This window comes from Mustelus asterias, chromosome 22 (genome assembly GCF_964213995.1).
Source record: "Mustelus asterias chromosome 22, sMusAst1.hap1.1, whole genome shotgun sequence".
In the NCBI taxonomy this organism is placed as follows: domain Eukaryota; kingdom Metazoa; phylum Chordata; class Chondrichthyes; order Carcharhiniformes; family Triakidae; genus Mustelus; species Mustelus asterias.
This window is the reverse complement of record NC_135822.1, coordinates 75,527,956-75,555,744: the sequence shown is the minus strand read 5'-3', so window position 1 is coordinate 75,555,744 and position 27,789 is coordinate 75,527,956. Positions and strand designations below refer to the sequence as shown.

Sequence of the window (27,789 nt, the reverse complement as noted above, 5' to 3'; positions counted from 1 at the left end):
ATGTTCTGACCAATGAAACCAAGCATGCTGAATGCCTTCTTCACCAAGTCCTTTTGAACTTGGTTCCTGTTGCAAAATAGGAAACACAGAGTAGCCCAATTGCGCACAGCAAGATCCCACAATGGCATCTGATCGTTATTAGATCACCTGTTTTGATTGTTGGTTTGGGGGTGAATATTATTCAAGTCACGAAGAATGCACTTCAATGAGTAGTCGGTGTGATCTTCAATTCCGTTTGAGAAAGGAGCCAGGTCCTTAGTTTAACATCTTGTCCAAGAGAAGTGCCTGCACAGTGCAGCACTCGCTCCGTGCTGCACAGGGAGTGTCAGCCTAGGTTATCAGGTCATCTCTGGCAAGGCGGCTTTGAACTCACATCATAGGAAGGAATGTTACCCCAGAACCCAGGCTGATATTGGCCTTGCTGGTAGCATTCATTACTCATCCCTTAGAATTACAGCTAAGATTCCATGTCCAGCCGATGTGGGCCTGGATTTGAAGGGTTTGTGAAGAGGGACAGAGAGTTCTCCTGAAGGGACATGTCGATATCTGTCAGTCCTGGAGTCTATAAGCTGTCCCAGGATTCCTGTAAACTCCTCCTGCATGGATGACACTAGGTTATATGTGAACTGCAGCGAACTGCAAACCTCCTGGTTGGCGGTTTTGAATCTTGCTGACATTGTCAATCTTTTTCTCTCCACAGTTAACCTGCTGACGCTGTACAAGGCAGTTGAGAAGTTGGGTGGTTATGAAGCAGTGAGTAATCTTTCTATTCACCTCTGATTGGAGATTGCTTTCCATTGGGTGAAACTGTCCATCTGCAATCCCATTCAACTAACCATTGCTGGTTTTGTCTTATTAACCAGTTTATATTTTACCTTTCAGTGACAGATACGTGTCTGTCACACCTTGAAATTCACTGTCTTTGAAAGGCTGGGTGATAAAAGCTAAGACGGGGACGGCATGTGAATGAAACTCTTACGCATCCCCAGTTTCCTCCATTCCACCATTGGCGGCTGTGTCTCCAGCTGCTCAAAGCTCTGTAACGCCTTTCTCAAACCCTTCTGCCTCACAAGGCCTCTCTCCACCCCTTACAACGCACCCTATGACCAAGCGTCTGGCTATCTGACCTAACGTTTGCTAATGTGGCTCAGTCACCAATTTGATTTGATAATGCTCCGAGGCAACTTGGGATGTTTGATTATATTAAAGGCTCTATATAAATGCAAGTAATTGTTGTTGTGAAGTGGCTCCGCAGTGGTTGTGGGGGGGGTCATATCGGAGGAACTGGAGTGTGAGCTGCAGGTGTAAGCTCCCTGGATCAGCAGCCAGTTTGTAGTTAGACCATAGGAGCAGAATTAGGCCAATCAGCCCATCGAGTCTGCTCCGTCATTCAATCCTGGCTGATATTTTTCTCATCCCCATTCTCCTGCCTTTTCCCCATAACCCCTGACCCCCTTATTAATCAAGAACCTATCTATCTCTGTCTTAAAGACACTCAATGACCCGGCCTCCACAGCCTTCTGTGGCTAAACAGTAAAGAGTTGAGGCATGTGGAAGGAGCAGTTGGAAATGGTGGAGGAATAATTGTGACAATGCTGTTGTAACCTTTGGCAGCCTTTCTAAAAATAATTAGGCACAGCAGTTTTCAAGTTCACCCAGAATGTGATCCACATGTGACGCATATTTTTAATTCACTGTTTGACAAAAGTTGCCAGGAAACATTTCAATGATTAATCATCACTTAAGGGGGTCAGAGATTCCTAAAAGATCTTTCTGCTTTTCTTTTCACTTCTTGGGTGGCTAGGTGGCACAGTGGTTAGCGCTGCTGCCTCACAGCGCCAGGGACCCGGGTTCGATTCCTGGCTTGGGTCACTGTCTGTGTGGAGTTTGTACCTTCTCCCCGTGTCTGCGTGGGTTTCCTCCCAGTCCGAAAGACGTGCTGGTTAGGGTGCATTGACCCGAACAGGCACCGGAGTGTGGCGACTCGGGGAATTTCACAGTAACTTCATTGCTGTGTTAATGTAAGCCTTACTTGTGAGTGATAAATAAACTTTAAAAACTTTAAACTTTCTCAGATTAGATTCATGATGCAGGGTCTTTTATTTGTTCACTCGATGTGGGTGTCGCTGGCTAGGCCAGCCTTTATTGCCCATCCCCAAATGCCATTGAGAATGTGGTTATAAGCTGCCTTCCTGAACTGCTGCAGTCCATATGGTTTGGGAAGGGCGGCTGTTGAAGGAGGCTTGGTGAGTGTCTCCATCTGGTGGCTGGTACACACTGCTGCCACCTCTGTGTGTCAGTGGTGGGGAGAGTGAATGTTCAGGTTCATGGATGGCATTCCAGTCAAGTGGGTTGCTTTGTTCTGGATGGTGTTGAGCTTTTGGAGTGTTGTTGGAATCATAGAACCTACGGCTTGGAGACAGGCCCTTTGGCCCAAACTGGTCCATGCCGACCAAAATGCCCACCTCAGCTAACCCCATTTGCCTGCATTGGCCCATATCCCTCTAAACCTTTCCTATCCATGTATCTGTCCAAATGTCTTTCAAATATAAACATAGAAAAACTACAGCACAAAACAGGCCCTTCGGCCCCACAAGTTGTGCCGAACATATCCCTACCTTTTAGGCCTACCTATAACCCTCCATGTCCCCGAGTACTTGACTTTTCTACCCTAGGAAAGAGCATCTGACTATCCACTCTGTCCATGCCCCTCATAGTCTTGTAAACCTCTATCAGGTCACTCCTCAACCGCCATCATTCCAGTGAGAACGAACCAAGTTTCTCCAATCTCTCCTCGTAGCTAATGCCCTCCATGCCAGGCAACATCCTGGTAAATCTTTTCTCTACCCTCTCCAAAGCCTCCACATCCTTCTGGTAGTGTGGTGACCAGAATTGAACACTATATTCCAAGTGCGGCCTAACTAAGGGTCTATAAACCTGCAACATGACTTGCCAATTTTTAAACCCAATGCCCCGGCCGATGAAGGCAAGCATGCCGTATGCCTTCTTGACTACCTTCTCCATCTGCACTGCCACTTTTGGTGATCGTGGACATGTGCGCCCAGATATCTCTGCTGTCAACACTCCTAAGGGTTCTACCATTTAATGTATAATTCCTACATGCATTGGACCTTCCAAAATGCATTATCTCACATTTGTCCGGATTAAACTCCATCTGCCATTTCCCTGCCCAAGTCTCCAACTAGTCTATATCTTGCTGTGTCCTCTGACAATCCTCTTCACTATCTGCAACTCCACCAATTTTTGTGTCATCTGCGAACTTACTAATCAGGCCAGCTACATTTTCCTCCAAATCATTTATAAATACTGCGAACCACAAAGGTCCCAGAACTGATCCCTGTGGAACACCGCTAGTCACAGCCTTCCATTCAGAAAAGCAGCCCTCCACTGCTACCGTCTGTCTTCTATGGTCAATCTGTTGTGTATCCATCTTGCCAGCTCTCCTCTGATCCCGTGTGACTTCACCTTTCGTACCAGTCTACTGTGAGGTACCTTGTATACCGTGAAGTCCATGTATACAACAACTACTGCCTTTCCCTCATCTATCATCTTCATCACTTCAGAACTGTGTGAAGTGACTCAAGGTGACGAACCAAAAATGAAGCTCTAGAAAGAAATAACGTTGAGTCTATTTGATGGCGTGGCCCTGGCGCCGAGGGCGCGGCCCTCGCACCAGGGCACAAGTTCATCTGACAGCCCAGTGCAGTGGTAAAAATGAAGATCTTCAGGACGATATGAAACAGCCAGTCAGCTCAGCTGGAGCAAGTCTTAAGTTCTTTGTTCACGTGTGAGAGCAGCTGTGGTGTAGTGGGTAACTTGGGTAACTCACAATTACACGTGATTGTGCTTGCAAAGTTGCCTGTTATTTGTTATGGAGATGGGGATGTTTAGGTCTTGAAATGCAGTCATTACTCAGTGCTCCACCTGGCTTGTCATTGTCATGTGACCTGTGCCATGGGGGGAATGTCTGGGAGCAGCCATGTTACATGTAGTTCAATGAAGACATTACATGAGAAAGACTCTGAGCTTGTAACAGGACGGACTTGATAGGCCAGCTGATCTTTTTCTGGTCCTCTCGATGCTGACAGCTTTGTGTGGGCATCTGAAAGAGCAGCAGAGAGAACCTGCCCAAGGCACTTTCAAGTTGCTAATCTTTTACTGCCTTCGTGTTGAGGTTACCAACCATTGGGGTCTCCAAGATATAAAAATTCATCTCCAGGCCATTACTCGTCAGAAAATCATTGGATTTTCTGTTTTAGTCATAAAAATATTGGGGAAGGGAGAGAAAGACAACTTGCTGGAGTTGGGAATAATCTGAGTGGGTAAAGAAGAATCTTACCATTTCTAATTGGTGCATAAAGTGGGAGGGGCATCCCCAGGACAGATGTGTCAGCTGACCAGCATGCGGTGTGGGGGGTTGGGCATTTAGTCATGTGACAGAATCTGCTAGAATGTGCTCAGACAGAGTTGGGAACCCCAAACTGTGTGGGTGACATCCTGGAAAGAATGTTCTGAATGAACTCTTTGAATTGAAAACGGAACGGGTTTTGGCAGTGCCCTGTCCCTCCAGGGATCGAGTTCCCATCTAAACAAAACACAGGACGTTAATGCTTCTTTTCACCGGTCAGAATCTTGAATGGTCCAACCCGACTGCACTCAATAACCTGTTTTTAAATCCAGCTGCATCCAAACCTCTGCATTCCAATCAGAGATTGATCCCTGACCCTTCAACTCTGGGTCATGGGTACACATCCAGGCTCTGGTTCCCAGGATTCCTCAGCTCAGAATTGCCAAAAGGCAGCAAGTCTGTGACATGCTGTGAGCAGTATGTCTATCTGGGATGGCCGGCTCCACAATTACCAGCTATCAGCCCCTGCCTGTCCTGAAACAACAACACTTACTTGAATCTATCTGTTCATAAACCAGAATCTGATCTGGCAGGACTCAGTCTTCTCTCCGTTCCAGCTGAAGACTGCTCAGCCCCAAGAGAGAAAAGTCCATAAGACATAGGAGCAGAATTAGGCCACTTGGCCCATCGAGTCTGCTCCGCCATTCAATCATGGCTGATATTTTCCTCATCCCCATTCTCCTGCCTTTTCCCCATAACCCCTGATCCCCTTTATTGATCAAGAACCTATCTATCTCTGTCTTAAAGACACTCGATGACCTGGCCTCCACAGCCTTCCGCGGCAAAGAGTTCCATAGATTCACCACTCTCTGGCTGAAGAAATTCCTCCTCATCTCAGTTTTAAAGGATCGTCCCTTTAGCCTGAGGTTGTGCCCGCGAGTTCCAGTCTCTCCCCCTAATGGAAACATCCTTTCCATGTCCATTTATCCAGGCCTCTCAGTATTCTGTACTCCTCTGTATTCCTCGGAGTCTCGGAATTCCCCGTGCCGCACAAGCAGCCGGTGGCCAATATCCGACTAATTGATTGGGAATGATGTGGAACCTGTTTGTTCTCAATTCAACTTCTTCCATGTGTCCGTGAGCCTCTGTGGGAATTGGAGAGAAGGAGATCCCCTTGTTTGGGAGCAGGGCTTGTGGCTTTCAAAGTGTTCTCCAGAGCATGGCTGCCAACGTCTTGACCTCTGTTCCTATTTGTGCCTCGGGTTGCCTGTGTACGGGATGGGAAGGGATGGATTAAACAGGCAGCCACTCAGTATCCAGGAAGCGAGGGTCTGGTTGATACCCCCTAGCCCAGTGGAGAGAGTGCCTGAGCTTCTCTTTCCTGTGTGGCATTTTGCAGCTATAGCATCTTGTGAGCAGGACGATGGCAGCTGGGGACAATGTCACTGCTGTCTCCTTGTTCTATCTCCCCAGGCAGCTGATCGCTGTCAGATTTGCAGCAAAGGCACGATTTTCAGCAGCTGCACCATCTGCGTAAAGCCTGGGAATTAAAATAAGAAACTGCTGTTTGCAGCAGTTTGGGACAGTTGGGAGCACACCACCGGGCTGTGACTTGCTCTCTGTATGGCGATCTGGCTCTCGCTCTCTCTGTCTTTCTGATGTGAGAGAGCAGAAGCTGTGTGAGTGTCCTTTACCCACTGGGACTGATGTGTGGATAGATCCCCGTATACCCACTTCTTTTGATTTGATTTATTATTGTCACGTGTATTTACATACAGTGAAAAGTATTGTTTCTTGCACGCTATACAAAGCATACCGTTCATAGAGAAGGAAAGGAGAGAGTGCAGAATGCAGTGTTACAGTCGTAGCTAGGGTGTAGAGAAAGATCAACTTAATGCAAGGTAGGTCCATTCAAAAGTCTGACAGCAGCAGGGAAGAAGCTGTTCTTGAGTCGGTTGGTACGTGACCTCAGACTTTTGTATCTTCCTATTCACAGTCATCTCTTAGTACTTTGCTGATCACCCTGGCTCCAGTTTGTTGACCAGAATCTGGTGTCGACTGTCATGAAGGCCATTGAAGTTCTTTGTTCCCCTCCAGTGCCACCAGTCTGTTCCACACACCCACTGAGTTTTGGTGAAATGATTTCCTGCTCCAGTCCCCATTTTGTTCTCCTGTCCGTCATGTGGCAGCACAACTTTCTTACCTCCAACTGGTCTGAACCTCTCATCATTTCAAACCAGCATCACATCTCTCACCCAGCATCATGCTGTATGGGGCATGGTCCCACTGTTGTTTTTGGGATCTTGCTATGTATGGATTGGCTAACCCATTTCTTACCGTTCATCGGTGACTAAGCTTCAGAGAATCTTCACTGGCTTTGAGGTGCTTTGGGATATGAAAGGGCCGAATTCTTGCTTTTCCTTTTATCCTTTTCTTTCCATCTCTGCGATGGCCTAGTGGTATTACTATTCATCCAGAAACTCGGCTAATGTTCTGGGGACCCGGGTTCAAATCCCGCCACGGCAGCTGATGGAATTTGATTCAATAAAAAAATCTGGAATTAAGAATCAACTGATGACCATGAAACCATTGCCGAAAAAACCCATCTGGTTCACTAATGTGTCTCAGGGAAGGAAATCTGCCGTCCTTACCTGTTCTGGCCTACATGTGACTCCAGAGTCACAGCAACATGGTTGACTCTCACCTGCCCTCTGAACCAGGGCAACTAGGGATGGGCAATAAATGCTGCCCAGCCAGCGACGCCCATGTCCCACAAATAAATTTTTAAAAATTCCCTCAATACAATTGTGTAGACCTTCTCTGCACTTTGTGACTGACTCCCTCATTGGAGCCTTGAAATGGTTGTTGCTAATATTCAGTAAAAAGCATTGCTCACAATGTTTGATGAGGAGTTGAGGGTGAAATCCGACATTCCAGATAACCAGGAGGTGGGGGAGAAGCTGGTCTGATAAAAGCTGGTTGTAAAAATGGAGAGGTCTCAGGAAGCTGAAACGAAGGGATGCCCAGGAGCAAAGGAAGCTCACCAGGTTGGGAGTGTGGAATTTACTGAGGAGCAGCAACTGACTAGAGCCCTGAATGGTGACAGCCCACTGTCGTCAGGCAAGTGGGGGGAACTCCCATTGGAACAGTCAGATCTTGAAATGAAAGTGTTACTGAGAAATAGTGAGTGCAGATCAGCATTGGAACAGGAAGTGCGCATTGTCAGAAGCTTGATAAAAATAGATGGGTTAAGGCCTCTGCTAAAACATTAGACAGAGACATTGCATCAATGCGGTCAACCTTCTGCCACTAATATTGTCAGAAGAATTTCCTGCTTTAATATTCCGATAAAGAATTTGTTTGCTTATCTTGCGGATTAGTGATATAAAAACCTGTGACAGACTGGACCAAATACAATAATTCTTGGCCCTCTGCCAAGTTGTTATTATGAGAAGATTTGTTTGATTGGAGATTGTCTTGAGTACAACAGTTAATGGCAGGCTAGTTGTTACATAGTAAGTAGTCTCACAACACCAGGTTAAAGTCGAACAGGTTTATTTGGTAGCACGAGCTTTCGGAGTGCTGCCCCTTCATCACTCACCTGATGATGGGGCAACGCTCTGAAAGCTTGTGCTACCAAATAAACCTGTTGGACTTTAACCTGGTGTTGTGAGACTACTTACTGTGCCTACCCCAGTCCAACGCCGGTAACTCCACATCGAGGTTGCTACATACAGATTGATTGAATGCATTATTGTTGGAGGGTACAGCCACAAGGATGGGAGATGGTGAACTGGGTGAATTTTGGGCCTGAATTCTCAGGATGACGGGGGCTGGGCTCACTTGGGCAGCATCGATACCCTTTCACATTCGAACCAGCGCTGACTATCATATGCAGCAGGGCTTCAGCCCTCACTCAGGAGGAAGGTCCACCTTGGACAGCTGATTGACTGATAGTCCCTCCAGTCACAGCGCTGTGGTGGCTGGAAGAGGCAATGCAGAGAGCTGCCTGGAACAAAGTCCTGAGAACCCTAGGGCGGGGTGGCAATGGGGACAATCAAGGTTTCGGGGGATAGGTCAGGGGTGGCGGGGGGGAGTTTGAAGGTCACTGGGCCTTATGGGGACGATGCCCCCCGTCAGCAGGGAGAAGGCCCCCCAACTCCTCACCACCTTCCTGCCTAAGATCAAACTCTGTTCAATTATGGGTCCCCACCACCACCCATCTCTCTCCCCCCCCACCAATGAGTTGTCATCTGTCTGCTGGCCTAAAAATTGAGGCTAGATGCGAAAGGGCCCTTAAGTGGCCTGTCCGAGGCCTTGCTGCCTCTCCATAAAATTATCAGGCCAGGGTGGGCGGGATCTCAGAGGAAATCCCCTCCATATAATCCCCCATCCGTCCTCACTCCACTGCCTCAGAAACTGCCGGGGCTGCAGGGAGAGTGTGAAGTTCTGGCCTTGGAGTCTCCAGTGATCCTCATTCTGCCACATTTCAGACGAAATGAATTCAGAGACATCTGCCCATAACTTTAATTTTTCCATTGGTTCTTGGGGTTTGCGTGGCAATGTCAACACCTGACTCAAGTTATTATGAAAGCAACTTGAGTTAGGGGGTGGCACAGTGGTTGGCACTGCTGCCTCACAGCGCCAGGGACCCGGGTTCGATTCCCAGCTTGGGTCACTGTCTGTGTGGAGTTTGCACATTCTCCTCGTGTCTGCATGGGTTTCCTCCGGGTGCTCCGGTTTGCCCCAAAGATGTGGGGGTTAGGGGGATTAGCAGGGGTAAATGCGTGGGATTATGGGGATAGGGTGGTGGTGGGCCTGGATAAGATGCTCCGTCTACTTCTGCACAGTGGGGATTCTATGATGGGCATTTCTAAAGTACATTTTAGGATTTCAAGACTTTTGAAAATGCTTTCTGTTGAATTGTAGCCGCAATGGTCATGGTGAAATAAGGCAGCCCATTTGCACAGGATGATAAAGTGTTCTAACAGGCAGAATTATAGGAATGTGATCATCTGTTTTGCTGAATTTGGGTGCGAGTTAAATATTAGCTGGACCTGTTCCTCTTCAAAGCTGGCCGTGAAATCTTTTATATTCACCTGCAGGGCCTCAGTTTAACATTGCATCCTCCAACAGTGCAGCACTTCAAAGTGCGGGTTAGGTGGATTGGCCATGCTAAATTGCCCCTTAGTATCATGGCGATTAGAATCATAGAATCCCTACAGTGCCGAAGGAGGGCATTTGGTCCATCGAGTCTGCACCGACCACAATCCCACTCAGGCCCTATCCCCGTAACCGCTGTACATTTACCCCACTAATCCCTCGACACAAAGGGGCAATTTAGCGTGGCCAATCAACCTAACCCGCACATCTTTCGGACTGTGGGAGGAAACCGGAGCATCTGGAGGAAACCCAAGCAGACACGGGGAGAACGTGCAAACTCCACACAGACAGCGACCCGAGGCCGGAATCGAACCCAGGTCCCTGGCGCTGTGAGGCAGCAGTGCTAACCATTCTGCCACCGTGCAGGGTAAATACGTGGGGTTATGGGGATAGGCCCTGGGTGGGATAGTTGTTGGTGCAGACTCGATGGGCCAAATGGCCTTCTTCTGCACTCTTGGGTTTCTATGATTCACTCCCTCAGTGGCACAGACAGAGAGAGAGAGAGCATTGGCCTGAATTATACATTCCAGTCTCTCTCGAGTGAGATTTAATCACATCAGATACAAGAGAAAGAGAGAGTTACCCAATGAACTACAGCTGGGACTTGTATCAGGTGTTGGCACAGGCTGGAAAAGCAATGGTGGGTTGCTTTCCCCCCAAGGGGCTGGCTTTTTGCAGCACTCCAGCAGCATCCATGCTTCCTGTACAGAGACTATTCAGGTCTGACCTGGAGCAGTGGTATTTGGACTCCGTGACTGTTTGAATCACTGGGGATGATTCTACCTGTATGGTTCCTCCTTGCAGGTCACGACCAGCCGCCTCTGGAAGAACATCTATGATGAGCTGGGCGGAAACCCCGGGAGTACCAGTGCGGCTACGTGTACCCGGCGTCATTACGAGAGGTAGGTGGCACTGGCCCTTGTAACAGATGGCACCTTAATTACTGAGCCCCAGTATTTGGATTTCGAGCGTATATCAGTTATTCTTTATCAATGTACTTACAGAAAGCCTCCTTCCTGTCAGCCTGATCAGATTCACAGCAATCCGAACCTTTACAATTCCAGAACTGAGTGCTCAGATCCTAGACCCACTCTCCCAACAACCAGCCAATCAAACTCCAAAATTGGGACCTATTTGGATTGCAGGTACAGATTTGAGTAAATTGAGAGAGGAATTTGAGTCGGGGCACTAGAAAAACTGCCCAGTTGTTTAAATCCAGCTGCTTTCCACTTAGCAGAAGGTGGAAAGGAGTGACACATAAGACCATAGGCCACTCGGCCCATCGAGTCTGCTCCGCCATTCAGTCATGGTTGATATTTTTCTCATCCCCATTCTCCTGCCTTTTTCCCCATAACCCCTGATCCCCTTATTAATCAAGAACCTATCCATCTCTGTCTTAAAGACACTCAATGACCCGGCCTCCACAGCCTTCTGCGGCAAAGAGTTCCACAGATTCACCACTCTCTGGCTGAAGAAATTCCTCCTCATCTCTGTTTTAAAGGAGCGTCCCTTTAGTCTGAGGTTGTGCCCTCTGGTTCTAGTTTTTCCTACTAGTGGAAACATCCTCTCCCTGTCCACTCTATCCAGGCCTCGCAGTATCCTGCAAGTTTCAATAAGATCCCCCCTAATCCTTCTAAACTCCAACGAGTACAGACCCAGAGTCCTCAACCGTTCCTCATACGACAAGCTCTTCATTCCAGGGATCATTCTTGTGAACCTCCTCTGGACCCTTTCCAAGGCCAGCACATCCTTCCTTAGATATGGGGCCCAAAACTGCTCACAATACTCAAATGGGGTCTGACCAGAGCCTTATACAGCCTCAGAAGTACATCCCTGCTCTTGTATTCTAGCCCTCTTGACATAAATGCTAACATTGCATTTGCCTTCCTAACTGCCGACTGAACCTGCACGTTAACCTTAAGAGAATCTTGAACAAGGATTTCCAAGTCCCTTTGTGTTTCTGATTTCCTAAGCATTTCCCCATTTAGAAAATAGTCAATGCCTCCATTCCTCCTTCCAAAGTGCGTAACCTCACACCTTTCCACATTGTATTCCATCTGCCACTTCTTTGCCCACTCTCCTAACCTGTCCAAGTCCTTCTGCAGCCCCCCTGCTTCCTCAATACTACCTGTCCCTCTACATATCTTTGTATCATCTGCAAACTTAGCAGCAGTGCCTTCAGTTCCTTCCTCCAAATCGTTAATGTATATTGTGAAAAGTTGTGGTCCCAGCACTGACCCCTGAGGCACACCACTAGTCACCGGCTGCCATACTGAAAAAGACCCCTTTATTCCCACTCTCTGCCTTCTGCCAGTTAGCCAATCCTCTATCCATGCCAGGATCTTACCCTTAACACCATGGGCACTTAACTTATTTAACAGTCTCCTCTGTGGCACCTTGACAAAGGCCTTCTGGAAATCTAAATAAATCATGTCCACTGGTTCTCCTTTACCTCCCTTCCTTGTTACCTCCTCAAAGAACTCTAACAGATTTGTCAGACATGAGCTCCCCTTGACAAAACCGTGCTAACTCAGTCCTATTTTATTATGCATTTCCAAGTACTCCGCGATCTCATCTTTAATAATGGATTCTAAAATCTTGCCAGTGACCGAAGTCAGGCTAACCGGCCTATAATTTCCCATCTGCTGCCTCCCTCCCTTCTTAAATAGCGGTGTTACATTCGCTACTTTCCAGTCCTCTGGTACCCTCCCTGCCTCCAGTGATTCCTGAAAGATCACCACCAATGTCTCCACAATTTCCTCAGCTATCTCTTTTAGAACCCTGGGTGTAGTCCATCTGGTCCAGGTGATTTATCCTGGACCTTTCAGTTTCCCCAGAACCTTCTCCTTAGTGATGGCCACTGCACTCACCTGTGCCCCCTGACTCTCCTGGAGCTCTGGACTCTCCTGGAGCTCTGGCATCCCACTGGTGTCTTCCACCGTGAAGACTGATGCAAAGTAACTATTCAGTTCCTCTGCCATTTCGGAGTGATGGTAGAAATCTGCTCTGACCCTCCTCTCTCTCTCTTTCTCTCTGGCAGACTGGTTTTACCGTATGAACGTCACATTAAGGGAGAAGAGGACAAGCCGCTGCCAGCCTTCAAGCCTCGGAAACAGTATAACGTCATTAAAAACAAAGAGGGGAAAGGATCCAGTGTGGAACAGAAAGAAAGAAGCAAGCGCAAACGACCAAAAGACAGCTTGCAGCAGAGCAGCAAGACGAACGAGGTACGTGAATGCGGTTTTGAGAACTCCACCAACCTGTACCATTGACAATGCTGCTTTATCTTTCAGGGAGGCGATCGCGGCTGAGTGTTATTATTGTCAGACGATTAATCTAGAAACTCAGCAAATGTTCTGGGGACCCGGGTTCGAATCCCGCCACAGCAGATGGTGGAATTTGAATCTAGTAAAAATATCTGGAATTAAGAATCTACTGATGACAATGAAACCATTGTCGATTGCCGGAAAAACCCACCTGGTTCACTAATGTCCTTTAGGGAAGGAAATCTGCCGTCCTTACCCGGTCTGGCCTACATGTGATTCCAGAGCCACAGCAATGTGGTTGACTCTCAACTGCTCTCTGCAATGGCCGAGCGAGACACTCATTTCAAGCGCAACTAGGGATGGGCAATAAATGCTGGCCAGCCAGCGATGCCCATATCCCATGAATGAATTTAAAAATACACTCCTCTATTTGGAACAATGTGAGAAGAAGGATGCTGTGGCTACACTGGATAGCGCAAGGTTGAGCAATCGGCTTGTAAAGCTCTGTAATATTGGGTGTGGAACATAGGACCAGACAGAGGTTATTAAGCTCTGTGAGCCTTATCTGCTATTCGGTGAGATTGTCTGACCTGTAATTCTATATCCCCACCATTGCCCCATAACCCTCACTATCTCTGCATGTGTCAGATAGATTTCCAAATCTCTCTCTGTGGGTTCGAGTGTTTCTAAAGATCTGCCTGTAATTCGTGGACTCTTCTCTTTAGTTCTAGGTTTTGCAGCCAGCAAACACAGTTTCTCTCTATCTTCCCCATTTGTTCTGCTGAAGAACTTAAACATCGATCAAATTTCTCCTTAACCTAAACTCTGAGGAATTCCATCCTGAGTTTGTGTCATCTCTCCTCATCATAGAATCCCTACAGTGCAGAAGGAGGCCATTCGGCCCATCGAGTCTGCACCGACCACAATCTCACCAGGACCTATCCCCATAACCCCACGTATTTACCCTGCTAATCTCCTGACATAAGGGCAATTTAGCATGGCCAGTCCACCTAACCCCCACATCTTTGGAGTGTGGAGGAAACCCACGCAGACACGGGGAGAATGTGCAGACTCCACACAGACAGTGACCCAAGTCGGGATTCGAATCCAGGACTCTGGCACTGTGAGGCAGCAATGCTAACCACTGTGCCACCATGCCAGCCTGGTCTATCTAAAATCTAGCAACCTGTTTTATGTTTGTCACTTTGAGCCACTACGCTGAAAGTCAATGGTATGACATAAATATTACATATTCTTGCACCATTAGGCCGTGAACAAAATCTGGCTCATTACTCTGGCCATGCCAGTAAGCAAGTTCCCAACCAATGGAGAAGCAAAATACTGCAGGTGCTGAAAATGAGAATAAAACAATATTGAGAAAAAGTCAGCAAGTTAAGCAGCGTCTCTGAAGAGAAAGAGAGTTAATGTTTCAGGTTAATGACCTGAAACACAGAAGTTCAGAGAGGGTTCACTTGGCTCATTTCTGATCTGAAGGGCTTACCTTGTGATGAAAGGTTGAACAGGGTGGGCTGTATCCACTGGAGTTTAGAAGAATGAGAAATGACCTTATTGAAACATAGAAGATCCTGAGGGGATTTGATATCGGGAGGGTAATGGAGGCGGTTTGTCTCACATCCTTTACAAAGTACCTGGATGAGTACTTGGCACGCCATAACATTCAGGGCTATGGGCCAAGTGCTGGCAAGTGGGATAAGGTGGGCAGGTCAGGGCACTTCGTGCATCAGTGCAGACTCGATGGGCCTCTTCTGCACTGTAGTATTCTGTGATTCTGAAAGTGTTTTCACTTGTGGGCAAGACTAAAGCGAGGATACCGTTTAAGAATAAGAGGCCTTCCATTTAAAACAGAGATGAGGCGAGTGTGTTTTTCCCTGAGGGTGGTTGGTGAATCAGGAAGTAGAGGAGGATGATTATTGAATCGATTCAAGGCAGAGTTTGATTTGTGTTAGATAAGGAGGCAGACAGGGAGGTGGATTCAGATCCATCACCAGATCAGCCCTGATCCATTTGAGTGGGGAGTGGTTTGGAAAGCCACATGACCTACTCTTGTGCTCAGCCCAATGTTCCGATAATTAAATTGGGAAGTAGCACTTTGGGAGGAAACTCATGTGGAGCGTAAGGATGTGCGGGTTTAGGTGGATTGACCATGCTAAATTGTCCCTTAGTTTCAGGGGGACTAGTTAGGGTAAATGCATGGGGTTATGGGGATAGAGCCTGGGTGAGATTGTGGTCGGTGCAGACTGGAGTGGGCTGAATGGCCTCCTTCTGCACTGTAGGATTCTATGATTCTGTAAAGTTCAGCATGGACCTATCCAGCTGACTGGCCTGTTTCCAGGCTGTAAATACTGTGTGAGCTAAATTAACTTCATCAGTTTCTGTAGAAATAGCATCAACTTTCTCCTTGTACTGTACAAGAAAGTTGCTTCTCCGCTATCTTAGCACTTTTGACTTCACATTGTTTTATCAGCTGTTCTTTACCCCTGTGTAAAAGGCTTGATCCTTGTGTCTCCCACACAGGTACTTCCTCAAGTGCTTTCCAAAGATGTAGGAATGGATAAGAAGGAACAGGTATCTGTGGACAAAGACACCCCAAAGCCAAGAAACACTACAACTGGGAGTGAAGACTCGGGAGGGCAGCCAGTCCAGGATAGCTGTGGGAACAAGTCCCCAGTGCAAGAAGTGACAATAGTCAGCGAGAGGCCCACACAGAATGGGATATCCAAAGAGCCCTGGGATGCAAATGACCCCTCGTCAGAAGCAGGCTCCAAGGCATTGATGGGCAACAATGCCTTGGATCATGATGGACACTGTGTCACCGCCGATGTGGCCATGGGCCTATCAGAGGAGATGACGGGTGGATGCACTGCCATTTGCAAAGATGACAGAACTGGTTCGCACCAATCCCAAGCATCATTGGCCGGTAAGGGTGACCTACCAGCACATGGGGTGGACAAAAGTCGTCTGTCCATTCTTCGCTCCAAAAGAGACCAGGAAATAATGTCTCCCTTGGCTAAGAAGAAGTTCCTTGCCCAAGGCAATGAGGCAGCATCCCTCAGCTTTACCACTGCTGGCATCACTCCAATCCCTGCTGGCACCAAGTCAATGGCGAGCACTGAGATTCAGCATTCCCCTCCAGTCTCTGACTCCACTCCAGAGGTGAGCATTCACAGACCGTCTGTGATTCATCACATTCAGCCCCCGAGACAGGACCATTTGGAGTGGCCCTTCTGTATTAACCCGGCCAAATATCAGTTCTACCCCTTGGACCGGATCACCTCACGTGATGGGGAAAAGGCACAGGAAGAAAGGGGTCCCAAAGGAAGGGCAATTGAACATTCCCTACCCCATCAGTGTTTTGGGAATTTTTGTTGCAGCCCATACATGCACGGTCCGGTGAAACCCTTCTTCCATTACCCCAGCAAAGGGAGTCCTTTTGGTTGCTGCGCTAATCCGAGAAGCTTCCGAGACCTGAACAGTACCGCACTCCCAACTGATGCACACAAGCTGGCAAGGCACTATGGGAGGACGCTCCCAACTAACGATCAGCCGACAGATCTCAGCCTCCCTCGAGCCAGCGCAGCTAACACACCCCAGACCCAGGTGTCCTGGGTCACAGAGACCAAGAGTAGCCCCTCATCACTGAGGAAGACCTCGTTTGCTGGCCACGCCTCCTTGTCCTCTGAAGGTCATCCCAAAGCTTGCTGGGTTCCACCCATTAGTGTCACCCTCCCCCGGAGGGTTCCTGCAAAGCGGGCAAAGAATGCCATGCTACCAACAAATCTCAAGAGTGGCCTCCCCAACTGCCAACTTTCCCAGCCTACACAGAGAAGCCAGAAGGAGCTGGACGCGGCTTATGGGAAGAAACTTCGCATTGTCTCCCCTCTACTCATTGCCAAGGATCTGGATGCCAAGGACAACCAGAGGATTGGTGATGGTAAGGCACTGGGCAGTGAGCTGAAGTCCTCGCTGCCTGAAGTTCCTACCTGGGTGCCAACAGCACTGAGGCCGCAGGATCCCGCCTTCTACGAGGGAGCGAGGACATGTTTCCCAGCCAGCTATGGTCATCACTTGAACCACATGAAGAGCCCGCCCCTCTGTTCACCCTACATCCCCTCATTCACTGTAAATTCTTTTATGATCCCAGCCTTTCCGGGGCAGGTGCTGAGCTCCCCTGGGCATCCTCTAGATCTGTACAAGCACTTGGCTGCGGGCACCCCCTACGAAAACCTTCTTCGGCACAGACTATACCCGTCACACCTCACCTCTTTCCATGCTGGTCACAAACTATAGCCACCTGAGCTCTGGTGTCATGACAGTTATCCTCCACCACCCTCCCAGCGGTGCTCATTCCTGCGCTTGAACAGACTCAAGGACTTAGGATGTTGAGTTGAAGCAGGGTTTGCGAGGAATGGGTTCAGAGGTTGAAATGGAACAATGCAGAGCTGCAGCCTTCCCTAAACCCCCCCCCCCCCCTCCACCCCTGCTCGTGGGCCACGCATGGTTTGTACTCTGGGCAGGATCCCAGAAGTTTGTGCAAGTTTTGGAAAATGGGCCATGTTTGGATGGTGGACTAATCATTTTACTTTGCAAGAACTTGTTCCTAATTTGAAGAAGCCTCTCATTTTCAGCTTAGTCAAGATAGGAAAATGCTGCTGTCTTTCAGCTAGAAGTATTTGAGGGACATTCATTGGCCAATAGTTTGGGAGGCTGAGACCTTTGACCCTCATGGGTAAAGGAAGGGATCAGAACCTAGCGAGAAAATGGCCTCCTGGACGAATTTCAGCAGCATCTGTGTAAATACGCCCCACAAATAGAACGTAAACAAGTGTAGAATCAAAGAAGCTTGTGAAGGTTTTGATGCAGAGCACGGAAGACTTTGACTGAGACATTCCAAGCGATTGCAATTCCCAAATCTTGCGTAGCGCTTCACAGACTTTTGATGCGATTTTATAGATATAAAAAAATTAAAATGTGAAATAACAGATCTTCCTGTGTGTGTGAGTGAAATCCCAAAGTGTACTGATTGTGAGAAACGTAGGAACAGGAGGAGGCCATTTAACCCCTTGAGCCAGTTCAGCCATTCAGCGAGATCTGATTAAAATATATCTTAACTTCAGTTATATTTATTCCCTTAACTAACATCACTAAATAGATTATCCAGCCATTTATCACATTGTTGTTTGTGGGAGCTTGCTGTATCAGAACAGTGACTACATTTCATTGGCCGTAAGGTGCTTGGGAATTTTCTGAAAAGCACGACAGAAATGAAACTTCCTCAGCTCTCGTTGGCTCGCAGCATCTAATTACTACCTTCAAATCATGTTGTCCCTGCCACTTGACTAGTGCAGGCGCTAGGATGTTAGTACCTTGTCCAGCGGCAAGGGAATGGGACACACCTTGTGGTGGGACAGGTACAGTGGTCGTCGGCCTGTGCTACATCCTCATTGGGGTCGGGGCCTGTGGCTCACTGCCCCTGACTGACCTTCACATTGGGGGCACTACCGACTGTTCAACCTAGACCACTGCACCAGGAGGTAAACTTTAGAAGCCCCCATTTAATTCTCCATGTGAATGGAGAAAATTTCAACCAACACAGAGTTCCTCTGATTGTAAAACAATTCATTGGAAACTCTGTCCTCTAAGTGTACAAGACATCTCTCTCTTGTGCTGTGTGTATTGAGTGACTGAGGTGAAAGATTATCTGTACTGTAGTTTCTCAATTGGCGCAGGCTGTCCATTTTAACCCCAGTCTGCCCATCGACAATAAAACTGTTTGTAAAATGGCTGTTTTTCCTGTGGATTCTCTGAATCTGGAGCTGCGACCTGCAGGGTATACACTCATTTCTGTCCTATGTCTGTGTTCAGTCGGCTTCACCGGTTCTTTGTCTTGGATGGTTGGACAGTAAGGGTGGGATTTTCCTCTCCCACTCGTCGCGGGAATCGTAGCGGACGGGGGATGGACCATGCAAAGGTCTGTTGACCTCGGGGGGGATTTTCTGGTTTTGGGATGAGCGTGGTCGGAACATCCCTAAGTGTTTGTTGAGAGTACACAGCAGTGTAGATATACACAGGGTATAGCCCATGCTAACTCCATGCTTGCTTCTAAACAGGTCTCTCTCCTGTCTCCAACTGACCCTGGTCTCATTAACCATTCCTATGCCAGGTACCCTTATACTACAATCCTATTTTTGCACACTTGAACGTCCCCTCATTCCTCCCCGTGTGCTATGATCCATCCCCTTACAGTAACTTAATCATTGATCCATCCCCTTACAGTAACTTAATCATTGACCCATCCCTTTATAATAACTGAATCATTGACACTTTCCCTTACTCGCTCAGCTGTGTCAGGTCCCCTCAGTCAGATATATAATCACACACTCACTAATCTGACATGCCCTCTTCACCTCTTCCTCTAACTGTTGTGTCCTTTGTGGTTTCAAAGTCTCTCTTATCAAGCACGGAATGATGTGGAACAAGTGCGTTTAGCAGCAGAATGTTACCTTTGTAACGCCTCTCTAAAGCTTGCATTGTGCTCCGTGCATCAGTTGGATTTGATCTATTCTTTGTGTATCTATTGATGCATCTACTTATTGCCCTAATGCTCTCAATCAAACTCCTCATTTATCCATCGCGCAGTTTAAGCACAGTCCAATCATGGAAACTTTGAGATTGGTGAATTCTGCTGTGACACTTTTTGACTCGGTGTGTATCTCTCTCCTTTCCATGGTTCTGATTGGGTTCTTACTGTGTTAGTGATGACCATTCCGATGGACATTAACCTGAGCTCTGACTGACAGCAATCTATTCCATGTAGGATATTTTTGAAGCTGAAATACTTTGGACCATTTTGAGTTTTCCCTGGTTCCTGAATAAAAATGTGTTTCACAAATGTCGACAATGTCAATGGTTTGGGGTTCCAGGCTGAAACCTGAAGCATGTTCTGCAGGAATAACTGTGACCATCAGCAACAGGTAAAGAGTCATGTTCCTTTGGAGCCAGGAGGACTAGAATTGCAGCCCCAACTCTAATAACCGCTCTGCCTAAGCCCGGAACCCACTATCCTCCTCACTCAGTTGTGAAGCAGCAAACTGTAGCAGTATCTCCTGGCCAATTCCTGGTGTTTCACAGCCGTGTGTGCAGCACTGACCCAAGTAAAGGCCTAGATTTTCACAGTAACTTCATTGCGGTGTTAATGTAAGCCTTACTTACAAGGTGAGTGGGAAAGCGAATTGCATGGAGGACGCGGAAAGTCTGCAGAGAGATTTGGATAGGCTGAGCGAGTGGGCGAGGATCTGGCAGATGGAATATAACGTTAGCAAATGTGAGGTTATCCACTTTGGAAGAAATAATAGTAAATTGGAATATTATTTAAATAGAGAAAAATTACATCGTGCGACTGTGCAGAGGGACCTGGGGGTCCTTGTGCACGAATCGCAAAAACTCAGTCTGCAGGTGCAGCAGGTGATCAAGAAGGCGAATGGAATGTTGGCCTTTATCGCGAGGGGGATAGAATATAAAAGCAGGGAGGTCTTGCTGCAACTGTACAAGGCACTGGTGAGGCCGCAACTGGAGTACTGTGTGCAGTTTTGGTCCCCTTATTTGCGAAAGGATATATTGGCCTTGGAGGGAGTGCAGAGAAGGTTCACCAGGTTGATACCGGAGATGAGGGGTGTAGCTTATGAGGAGAGATTAAACAGATTGGGTCTGTACTCGTTGGAGTTTAGAAGGCTGAGGGGTGATCTTATAGAGACATATAAGATAATGAAGGGGCTGGATAGGGTAGAGGTGGAGAGATTCTTTCCACTTTGAAGGGAAACCAGAACTAGAGGGCACAGCCTCAAAATAAGGGGGGGCCGGTTCAGAACAGAGTTGAGGGGGAACTTCTTCTCTCAGAGGGTAGTGAATCTCTGGAATTCTCTGCCCACTGAAGTGGTGGAGGCTTCCTCGTTGAATATGTTTAAATCACGGGTAGATAGTTTTCTGATCGGTTAGGGAATTAGGGGATAAGGGGATAAGTGGAACTGATTCGCTTCAGATCAGCCATGATCTTGTTGAATGGCGGGGCAGGCTCGAAGGGCCAGATGGCCTACTCCTGCTCCTATTTCTTATGTTCTTCTGTTTTTACTTGTGACGAATAAAATAAATTACTTTTAGAAATGTACCCTCCCGCAGTGTGACAGATCTGAGAGAGCAATCAGACATGGTTTGCAGTGGCACTTTATTCATTCTTTAGCCATTCTTCCCAGGGCCTGACCGATGGTTCAGTTCCTTCAGAACCCATGTACTGGAGGACTCCTCAGCACAGAAAGAGTCTTCCTCCGTGACCTTTACAATCTAGGAGAAAGGCAGCAAGGGGATGGAAAATGTTAGCGATTCAACAAATGGATCAAAGCAACTTGCATTCCTGATAGGTCCCCTGGGAGCATGAGAGCCGCAGTAATGAGCTGAATAAGTGCAGCATTTCTTTTATACTCTATTAGGAAATGAATGTGTGGTAGCAGCTTCCAGTCAGTGCCTCATGGCAAAGCTCAGCTGATTACAGCAAGTCAAGTAGCACCTTCAGTTGATCATCAAGCATTTCAATCCAAACATCCAGTCAGTCAGTGATGGAGAATGAGCTCACAGAGGCTTTTATTGAGAATGGAGAAAGACATTGGGACTTAGACTGGGACTTTTTTCTTATAGAGGTCTATAAAATAATGAGGGGCATAGATCGGCTAAATAGTCAAGATCTTTTCCTAAAGGTAGGGGAGTCTAAAACTAGAGGGCATAGGTTTAAGGTGAGAGGGGAGAGATACAGAAGTGTCCAGAGGGGCAATGTTTTCACACAGAGGGTGGTGAGTGTCTGGAACAAGCTGCCAGAGGTAGTAGTAGAGGTGGGTACAATTTTGTCTTTTAAAAAGCGTTTAGGCAGTTACATGGATAAGATGGGTATAGAGGGATATGGGCCAAACGCGGGAAATTGGGATTAGCTTAGGGGTTTTTAAAAAAAAGGGCGGCATGGACAAGTTGGGCCGAAGGGCCTGTTTCCATGCTGTAAACCTCTATGACATTCTGAATCTATATGTTACCGTGGGCATCCCAGCCTTTCCCCCAACTTAGTTTCATCGCTTTACTGAGCCAGAAATGTACAAACTGCAATTCTGCACCTGTCTGGACAAAAAGCTGGCTTGCACGATTCGATTCTGAGATTGCTGCTTTCTCCATCAATCCGTCGATATTATTCTGTGCACAGTTAAATATGTGATCACCTCTCACGTAATTGTCAAAAACCTGGCATAAAAAACTTGAGTCCCGTCTGTTCCAGCAGAGGGCGAGTGAAGACTCTAATTCCAACCATTATTTTGTAAATTGAGTTTGTGTCTTTATATGCCCTGTTTGTGAACAGAACTCCCACTTACCTGACGAAGGAGCAGCGAGCGCTCCGAAAGCTAGTGGCTTTGGCTACCAAATAAACCTGTTGGACTTTAACCTGGTGTTGTGAGACTTCTTACAGCAGAGGGCAGCAGAGACTGTTTAAACAATGAATGATCACACGCGGCCAGCCTGAGGATACCGGGTTGGAGTCTGACCTTGCTCCTAATTATTCTGCACTCATTAAAATCCATCTCCTCAGTCTGCTGGCGTCCCTTTGGAATATTATTCCAGAATTCCCTTTGCTATTCGGGACAATAACAGGGGCGGCACGGTAGCACAGTGGTTAGCACTGCTGCTTCACAGCTCCAGGGACCTGGGTTCGAATCCCGGCTCGGGTCGCTGTCTGTGTGGAGTTTGCACATTCTCCCCGTGTCTGCGTGGGTTTCCTCCAGGTGCTCCGGTTTCCTCCCACAGTCCAAAGATGTGCAGGCTAGGTTGATTGGCCATGCTAAATTGCCCCTTAGTGTCCCGCATGCATAGGTTAGAGGGGTTAATGGGTAAATATGTGGGGATATGTGGATGGGGCCTGGGTGGGATTGTGGTTGGTGCAGACCCGATGGGCCGAATGGCCTCTTTCTGCACTGTAGGATTCTATGAGGAGAAGACAGAGCGCTAGAGGAGCTGGTGGAACAGGTCACTGACATGGAGATGGATAGTGGGACGTTGGAAGCTGAACGGGTTCCAACTCAGCAGATAACACGCACCAAGAAATGTATCACGGATCTACACTGTGGACAAGCAGCTTAGCTGAACCGAAAGCTTTCCCTGAATGAAACTGTATCTGCGTTACACAGGGTAGATTCAGAAAGAATGTTCCCAATGGTGGGGCAGTCCAGAACTAGGGGTCACAGTTTGAGGATAAGGGGTAAACCTTTTAGAACTGAGGTGAGGAGAAATTTCTTCACCCAGAGGCCGGTGAATGTGTGGAAATCACTCCCACAGAAAGTAGTCGAGGCCAAAACATTGTCTGATTTCAAGAAGAAATTAGATATAGCTCTTGGGGCTAAAGGGATCAAGAGATATGGGGGGAAGGGGGGAATCAGGATATTGAATTTGATGATCAGCCACGATCAAAATGAATGACAGAGCAGGCTTGAAGGGCCGAATGGCCTCCTGCTTCTAGTTTCTATGTTACAATCTTTTAGATGCCAGGTCTAACATCTCTTTACGTGGTTTTGTGTTGAATCAGTTTCCTCCTGTGGAAGTGTCTTGTAGAATTGTAAAATCTTACCTGACTGAACAAGGCTGTTTGGCCAGTCGTGTTTGTGTTGTCTCAATGAGACAGCTGTTAAATTTTGTTCCAGTTCTTTACCCACAGTTCTGTCAATCAGTTTGCTTCAACCAGGAGTCCAATTGTCTTTCTGAGAATCCACCTGAATCTGATTCAGGGAACACATTCCAGACCTTAACTCACTGAAGATGCTCACTAAATCCCAGTAGCTCATATAAAACGCCCATCACACATCAAAGAGCTCATTGTCTGTTCCACACTTCTCCTCACCTCTGTCCTAAATGGTCTACCCTGAATCCTCAGACTGTGACCCCTGGTTCTGGACTCCCTCACCGTCGGGTACATCCTCCCTGCATCTACCCTGTCCAGTCCTGTTAGAATTTTATAATCTCTATGAGATTCCCCCTCATTCGTCTGAACTCCAGTGAAAACAATCCTAACCTGGTCAATCTCTCCTCACACATATAAATGCAACTTCCGCCGTATTTCTTTGTTATAAGATCAGATCTTGTACAGGCTAATGAAAAACGGATGGAAAGGTTTATCCTGTCATGAGTCAAAGTGTTGAGAGTGAGGTGCAATCCTGTACTTACTGAGCACGCTGCTCCAGAATGAAGAATAGGTTGCCATGCCTGTCACTTCCCCCCGGGGAGCGGGATTCTTCCGGCTGGTCTTCACTCTGAATTCATGGCCTGAAGACTTGTTCACTGGACCAGTTACTTCGATATCCACAATGTGAAAATTCAATAGACTGCAGGGGCAGGAGAAAGCTCAAATTATCAGAAGGTTCAATTCAGAGAGATTTGAAAATCCCTCCAGTATAGGCTCCAGTTTCAGCCTCACTGCACCATGGCAGGAGGTCACTCCGATAAAGGGTCGCTGGGTGAAGAACCCATGCTGCCAAGCATGTGGGACACCTGACCCAATATAGACGGCACAGTGACCATTGGTAACACGGTGGCACAGTGGTTAGCACTGCTGCCTCACAGCAGCAGGGACCCGGGTTTGATTCCCGGCTCCACACTGTCTGTGTGGAGTCTGCACGTTCTCCCTGTGCCTGCGTGGGTTTCTCCCGGGTGCTCCGGTTTCCTCCCACACTCCAACGATGTGTGGGTTAGGTAGATTGGCCATGCTAAATTCACCCTTAGTGTTCCAAGAAGTATAGGTTCGTAGAATCATAGAATCCCTACTGTGCAGAAGGAGGCCATTCGGCCCATCAAGTCTGTACCAACAACAGTCCCACCCAGGCTCTATCCCCACGTATTTAGCCCACTAATCCCTGTAATCTATGCATCCCAGTTCACTAAGGGGCAATTTAGAATGGCCGATCCCCCTAAACTGCATAGTTTTGGAGTGTGGGAGGAAACCGGAGCACCCGTAGGAAACCCACGCAGACACGGGGAGAATGTGCAAACTCCACACAGACAGTGACCCAAGCCGGGAATTGAACATGGGACCCTGACACTGTGAGGCAGCAGTGCTAACCACCGTGTCACCATGTCGTCCACAAGGTTAGATAGATTGGGCATGTGTGGGGTTATGAGGATAGGGTGGGGGAGAGGGCCTGGGTAAGATGCTCTGTCAGAGAGTGGGTGCAGACTCGATGGGCAGAATGGCCTCCTTCTGCACTGTAGGGATTCTATGATTTCAGATTTTATTTTTAGATGATTTTGTTGCCTTGAATTCATCTTTAATCTTTACAGGGATAAAGGAGAGTGAGTGTCCACTGCTACTGCTTCAATTAATAGGCTGCCAAAGTGATCACCCACGCTGTTAGCAGCAGATTTGATGATTCCTGGTCTGTATCCTATCTTTGACCCTCCACAATGGTGTTCTTATTGAGAGCTCTGCTGCTAATATTCTGACACACGTCCTTTTCATGTGTTACGCATTGTAACCACTGAATGATATTGGTTCCTGCTCCTGTCTCAAAATGTAACTTCTTCCCCTGATGAGAAGTCTCGCTTCTCCTGATTTCCACCCTGCCCCGCAAGCCTCCTAATCTCCAATTCCGGACTTGGGAAAATCTCGGATTCCCTTCACTGCACTCTTCCTTTCACTGCCTGCTGAATTCCAAATCCTGGAATTCCCTCCCGAAACCTCTGCACCTTTCTACTCTCCTCAACAATCTCCGATCCAGTGTTTGAATCCTTCTTCCAATATCCGCTCGTGTGTCTCAGTGACAAGGTTGGCTGCTAACACTGTGTAGCACCTTGGGACATTTCCCATGTTAAAGGCACTGTGTGTTGCTGCTGTTTTGTGTTAACTTTCTGATGGCCAAGTCTACACGCTGACCAGACAAGGACATCAGTCTACAGAATGGACGCGAGGGGCTCACATTGGAAAGGACAGTTGCTGAGGCTGATGGAAAGATGAATCTTTGATAGTTCATGAATTTCTTGCACTGTCTTCAGCGGAAGACCATAAGACCATAGGAGCAGACATAGGCCCATCGAGTCTGCTCCGCCATTCAATCATGGCTGATATTTTTCTCACCCCCATTCTCCTGCCTTTTCCCCATAACTCCGATCCCCTTATTCATCAAGAACCTATCTATCTCTGTCTTAAAGACACTCAATGACCTGGCCTCCACAGCCTTCTGCAGCAAAGAGTTCCACAGATTCACCACTCTCTGTTTTAAAGGACCGTCCCTTTAGCCTGAGGTTGTGCCCTCTGGTTCTAGTAAGGATCGGGGTTCACTGTTCAGTCAGATTGTGTCGAACTGAAGCAATTGATTAGGAAGATAAGGGATTGAAGGATCGATTGATTCCAGAGATGAGGGGTTTGTCGTATGAAGAGAGGTTGAACAGTTTAGGCTGATACTCTCTGGAATTGAGAAGAATGAGGGGAGATTGAGGTTGAGATTGAGGAGATTGAGATCAAATTGAGGTGTACACATGATGATAAAAGATATGGATAAAGTAGACGTGGAGCGGATGCTTCCTCTTGTGGGGCATTCTGGGATGAGAGATCATAGTCTTAGAATAAGGGGCAGCAAATTTAAAACAGAGTTGAGGTGAAACTACTTCTCCCAAAGGATTGTGAATCTGTGGAATTCGCTACCCCAAAGTGCGGTGGGTGCTGGGACACTGAGTAAATTTAAGGAGGAGTTAGACAGATTTTTAATTGGGAATGGGTTGAAGGGTTACGGGGAGAAGGTAGAAAAATGGGAATGAGAAGCATATCATAGAATCCTACAGTGCAGAAGGAGGCCATTCAGCCCATCGAGTCTGCACCGACCACAATCCCACCCAGGTCCTATCCCTGTAGCCCCAATATTTAACCCGCTAGTTCCCCTGACACTAAGGGGCAATTTAGCATGGCTAATCAAACTAACCTGTACATCTTTGGACTGTGGGAGGAAACCGGAGCACCCGGAGGAAACCCACGCAGACATGGGGAGAATGTGCAAACCCCACACAGACAGTGACCCGAGCCGGGAATCGAACCCGGGTCCCTGGAGCTGTGAGGCAGCAGTGCTAACCACTGTGCTACCATGTCGCCCCATCATGCTGCTCCCATGGCATATCAGCCATGATTGAATGATAGAGCGGACTCGATGGGCAGAATGGCCTACTTCTGCTCCTATATCTTATGAAAGATGTTTTAAAAACAAGTTATGAGCAGGGGAGACAGTTCAGGATTCGACAGGCAGCTGGAAGTATGGATTGACTGATAATCTTGCCAGGTCCAGCTCACTCAGAAAGTGATTATTGTTATTCATATGAATGGTTTTGTTTAAATGCTTCATGAGCAATGGTGTGAATCCAATTATTTTCGTTGGCAATGGGTGTTAGTCAGACTGGAAGGTTTCCTTTGCTGCAATGTCTCTGAGTAAAGCGTTCACTCACCCAGAAGCAGCACCTACCTGGGGTCGGCCACCAGGCAGCCCTGCACCTGCTCAAAGCCCAGGTTGTGCCCGGCCATCGCTGCAGCTGCCATGGTGTTGACATTGTTTGGAGCAAGGGGGCACAGGTTCCTCACTGGCCCATCGTACAGCACTGCCCGCTGGCCCTTCACCCTCTCCTTCAGCTCTTGCAGCTCTCCCCGCAACATGAAGCTGTCCGGATGTTTGCTCATTGTCACCTTCAGGGCCTGTGGGAAAGGGCAAAGGTCAACTACCAGTTCCCCTTGACCGCTCAGTGCTGTCCAATGGGGCTTCACTCGTCAATGCTGAGCTGTGTGATTGGCCAGGCGGACCAAGGCCAGCCTATCAGTACCCCATTCAACTCCCTACCCTCACACACACCTTCACACACACACACCCTCAAACACACCCTCACACACACACACCCTCACACACATCCTCATACACACAGACA

General features: G+C 47.7%; 2 protein-coding genes across 7 annotated transcripts in view; one reads left to right on the top strand and one right to left on the bottom strand.

The window, feature by feature from the left end:
* Positions 1-18,593, top strand: part of LOC144510198 (AT-rich interactive domain-containing protein 5B-like) — a 29,856-nt gene extending 11,263 nt beyond the window's left edge. For 2 of the 3 annotated variants that reach the window (XM_078239679.1, XM_078239680.1), the window contains exons 4-7: positions 701-753; positions 10,337-10,434; positions 12,573-12,759; positions 15,334-18,587. In XM_078239679.1, coding sequence (XP_078095805.1) covers positions 701-753; positions 10,337-10,434; positions 12,573-12,759; positions 15,334-17,106 — 2,111 coding nt within the window. In that variant the 3' untranslated portion in view covers positions 17,107-18,587. Of the gene's footprint in view, positions 1-700; positions 754-10,336; positions 10,435-12,572; positions 12,760-15,333 lie in introns of all 3 variants that reach the window. The other variant, XM_078239678.1, reaches the window with a different exon arrangement.
* The window catches only part of aspdh (aspartate dehydrogenase domain containing), a 106,663-nt gene that overhangs the window by 64,807 nt on the left and 14,067 nt on the right, over positions 1-27,789 (bottom strand). For 3 of the 4 annotated variants that reach the window (XM_078239686.1, XM_078239687.1, XM_078239688.1), the window contains exons 6-7: positions 27,336-27,562; positions 24,061-24,218 (exon numbers count right to left, since the gene is read on the bottom strand). In XM_078239686.1, the coding sequence (XP_078095812.1) occupies positions 24,061-24,218; positions 27,336-27,562 (385 nt within the window). Of the gene's footprint in view, positions 1-21,022; positions 21,154-24,060; positions 24,219-27,335; positions 27,563-27,789 lie in introns of those variants that run through there. The other variant, XM_078239689.1, reaches the window with a different exon arrangement.